A 3,624-nucleotide genomic window follows, 5' to 3' on the forward strand; every position below is an offset into this window, starting at 1 on the left:
ATTAATAACAATATAAAATAAAATAAATTATTTTGAAAAAATATTAACAATATAAAATAAAATAATATTAACAATATAAAATAAAATTTATTATAAATAATAAATAATGTTACAAATAGTAACAAAAAAAAAAAAACCTCCTGAACCATGCCTAGCATGGGTCCCTTTTCTAGTTAAGATAAAAGGAAGAAATCTAATTCTTTCTTGAGAAGTAGAAAGAAAATTCCAAACAGAAAAAGAGATGTAAGGTAATTTTAGCTTGATATAGGAGAAAAGAATGATGTACATAGCATTTTAAAAACTATACTTAGAAGCAAAGTAATCTAAAAAAGGTAAGTTGATTTCTCTAGTTGTGGAAATGTTATTTTGCCTCTACCTCATTCTTTACAAATTTAAGGGTTAAATATATGTCATTTTCCACACACACCCGACATATATATATATATATATATATATATATATATATATATATATATATATATATATATAGAGAGAGAGAGAGAGAGAGAGAGAAAGAGAAAGAGAGATTGAGAGAGGATATGGAAGAGATTAATCACTTTAGTCATGAAAAACATCCATTAAAGCTCATAAACTCTGAGACGATTGTAGGTGCTAGTTTCGGTGGTGGTGAAAAAATATCACAATTCATTGGCTGCAATGCATGTGAAAAACCCATATCAATTGGCTTTACATATGGTTGCATCCAATGTTTTTACTTTCTGCATAAAACATGCATACAACTTCCCCCTACTATCAATGACCCTTCCTTATATAATCACTCTCTAACACTTACTCATATGACAAATTACAGATCATGGAAATGTGTGGTCTGTCGTATTCGAAAGAAACCTGGGGTGTTTTCATATACTTTTGAAAAGGATAATATATACTTCTTTAAAGCTTGCATTGATTGTTGTGTTTCTAGGATTACTCGCAAGGCTGAAGCCGACACCATAAAGGAGGAGGCAAAGATGAAGGTTGAACATGAAGGTCATCCACAACACACTTTAAGCCTTAAATTAAGACCTGTTGCGGTGTTTTGTGATGCTTGCAAAACTAAGGATGAAGGCTTATTCTATGAGTGCAACAGCGGTGACTTCTGGATCCACAAGACTTGTGCTTCCTTAACACATACCATCAACCTACCTCATCACCCCAATCACAAATTGGTTCTCGTCTATTCTCTTCCAGAAATATTCTTTAATTTCTGGTATTATTGTGAAATATGCAATGAATACATTCAGCAGAATGAGTGGTTGTATCATTGTGCAAATTGTAGATATTTTGTCCATATCAGGTGTGCCTTAAATACAGAGCAAGCTTCTGGTAATCTAAGGTAAATTTTAATCTTCTTTTTTGTGTGTTTGTGGATGATTCTTCTAAATGTTTGTTTTTTGTGGTTTCAGAAATGTCTCAAGTACTTCTTTTGTTGATGAAGTCGTAGAGGACTTGCTGGAATTTCCCATGTTAGAGACATTCACGGATCCGTTAAAACTTCTACATTTGGATAAGACAACTGATGAGAGTAAAGAAATTAAACATTGGAGCCATAATCATCCATTAATCCTTAATGTAGCTCATCATGGTAACAACACGCATGGTATCTTCTCTAGTGATCCAATAGAGGTATGTCACGGCTGTGTACGACCGCTCTCCCTTCCATATTATAGTTGCAAAGATAGATGCTCATTCTCTCTCCACAAATATTGCGCCGAGTTACCACTCAAACTACAATATCCACTTCACCCAGATCATTCGCTTGTTTTGATAAATGCAGCGGGACATGGTATAAAATATAAATGCATTGGTTGTTTTAGCTACGGCAACATGTATTTGTACATATGTGAAATTTGTGAGTTTTACCTTGATGTCAATTGTGCATTTTTACCCCAAACCATTAAACACAAATCCCACAACCATCCTCTTATCCAAGTTATAGATCCCGAACCTCTTTGTAGCGCTTGCACCAAATATTTTGAAGGTATAAGCTATGCTTGTAAGCCTTGCGACTTCATATTAGACATGTATTGTGCAATGAGGTCGCCACATTCCCTTGATCATAAATATTGCAAAGGACATAAAATCCCATTGATGTATCCCCCAATCATCGATCATCCAGAAGATTTCTATTGTGATATTTGTGAGGAAGAAATGCACCCCAAGTTGCCACTCTATTATTGTCACAAATGCAAAAATTCTTTTCATCTTGATTGCATTAGTCGAATCAATCGGCGAGAAAACATGTTGTACAAGGGCACAAGAAATGTTTCCTATCATAAACATCCATTAACATTTGTTCGGAGAAAGAAAACGCCCAAGTATGTGTGTTCTGTTTGTAATCAAGATATTAATGGTTATTTGAGCCTCGAATGTCGGGCAAGAGTGTGTAATTTCAGTATTTGTTATGAATGTCATTTTAAGAAATTATGAATCCTCAATCATGTCATTGTTTCCATAAATTATTTCTATATGTTGGCTTTCTCTTCTTCTGTGTCTTAAATTCAAGTGATTTTCGCTCATAACAATTACATTTTTAATTTGTATGCCTTCTTTAGTTGTGACTTCATTAAACTTGGCTTGATTTTTATTTGGATGAAGAAACCACATGTCCCATAAGCAGATAGATTTTGATGGTGATGCTGATTCTAAAAAAATAATGAGTTTCTAGTTTACATCAATCTTTAACAACTTGATAAGCTATTAAAATTACCGAAGAATTCTTGTTTAAATTATGTAAATAAACCTAGTGCCTATTAATTCATAAAATATCTTGTTCATAAAAACTAATAATCCAGGTATCTAATGGCCATGATTCTGCAATTCTTTCACATTGACCTGTATCCCAAAGCCTTTTGCATACCAATGCTAAGTAGGAAATCATTGAAATTTAAATACATGCACTCGTCGGCCATTGATACATTGTCAAAACTTATAAAAGACCATAACATTCACATTGATGTAATTAAGGCATAAGAGTTTATATAATGGAAGTTGAATACCATGACTTGCTAGGTTTCAGTTACATAACATGAGGAATCGCATTCAATCTCCAATCAATGGTATTTGAATTTGCATACACAAGAAGGTTAGTGATACCACATACGTTTTCTAGGTCTTTGTGACATTTTTGTTGAAGTTGTAAACATAAATAATTAACGAAAACAGTGAAAATCATGGAAATCCATGACTGAAGATTTTTTTGTGACATCCCCATATTTCTCGGCCAGAAAAGACCGATTTAATTTATGCTTTTTAAAATAAAATCAGAGAAATCTTTTTATAACATATTGCGGAATTGGTTCCCAAACAATATATGATAAAATTTTATCAAAATCCTTCATTAAGAAGGTATATATTTTCCATATATATATCAAAACCTCGGGATGTCATGTTCCGATACAGATCAAAAGCATAAACAAGACATTATAAGCCTTTCAACAGTTATTTACATCTACTGGCCTATAATCCAAAAATCTCTCGTCATCCTCCGACTATGCTCGGGGTTCACTACCTGTAATCATAAAACTGACTGGGTCAGGCTTGGGAGCCTGGTGAGCAGATAGGGTTTTCAACCCACAATAATAATATACTTATTAAGTTCACCAATCAACAATAACCCTGATT

General features: G+C 33.2%; 1 protein-coding gene across 1 annotated transcript; it reads left to right on the plus strand.

The window, feature by feature from the left end:
• The first annotated feature begins 483 nt into the window (after positions 1 to 483).
• Positions 484 to 2,457, plus strand: LOC111889988 (uncharacterized). Its single transcript, XM_023886138.3, has 2 exons — positions 484 to 1,336; positions 1,407 to 2,457. Exons 1-2 carry the CDS (start codon positions 540 to 542, stop codon positions 2,428 to 2,430), a joined length of 1,821 nt encoding a protein of 606 aa, XP_023741906.3. The 5' UTR covers positions 484 to 539; the 3' UTR covers positions 2,431 to 2,457.
• The last annotated feature ends 1,167 nt before the right edge of the window (positions 2,458 to 3,624 follow it).

The sequence above is a fragment of the Lactuca sativa genome, chromosome 5, assembly GCF_002870075.4.
Source record: "Lactuca sativa cultivar Salinas chromosome 5, Lsat_Salinas_v11, whole genome shotgun sequence".
Lineage (NCBI taxonomy): Eukaryota > Viridiplantae > Streptophyta > Magnoliopsida > Asterales > Asteraceae > Lactuca > Lactuca sativa.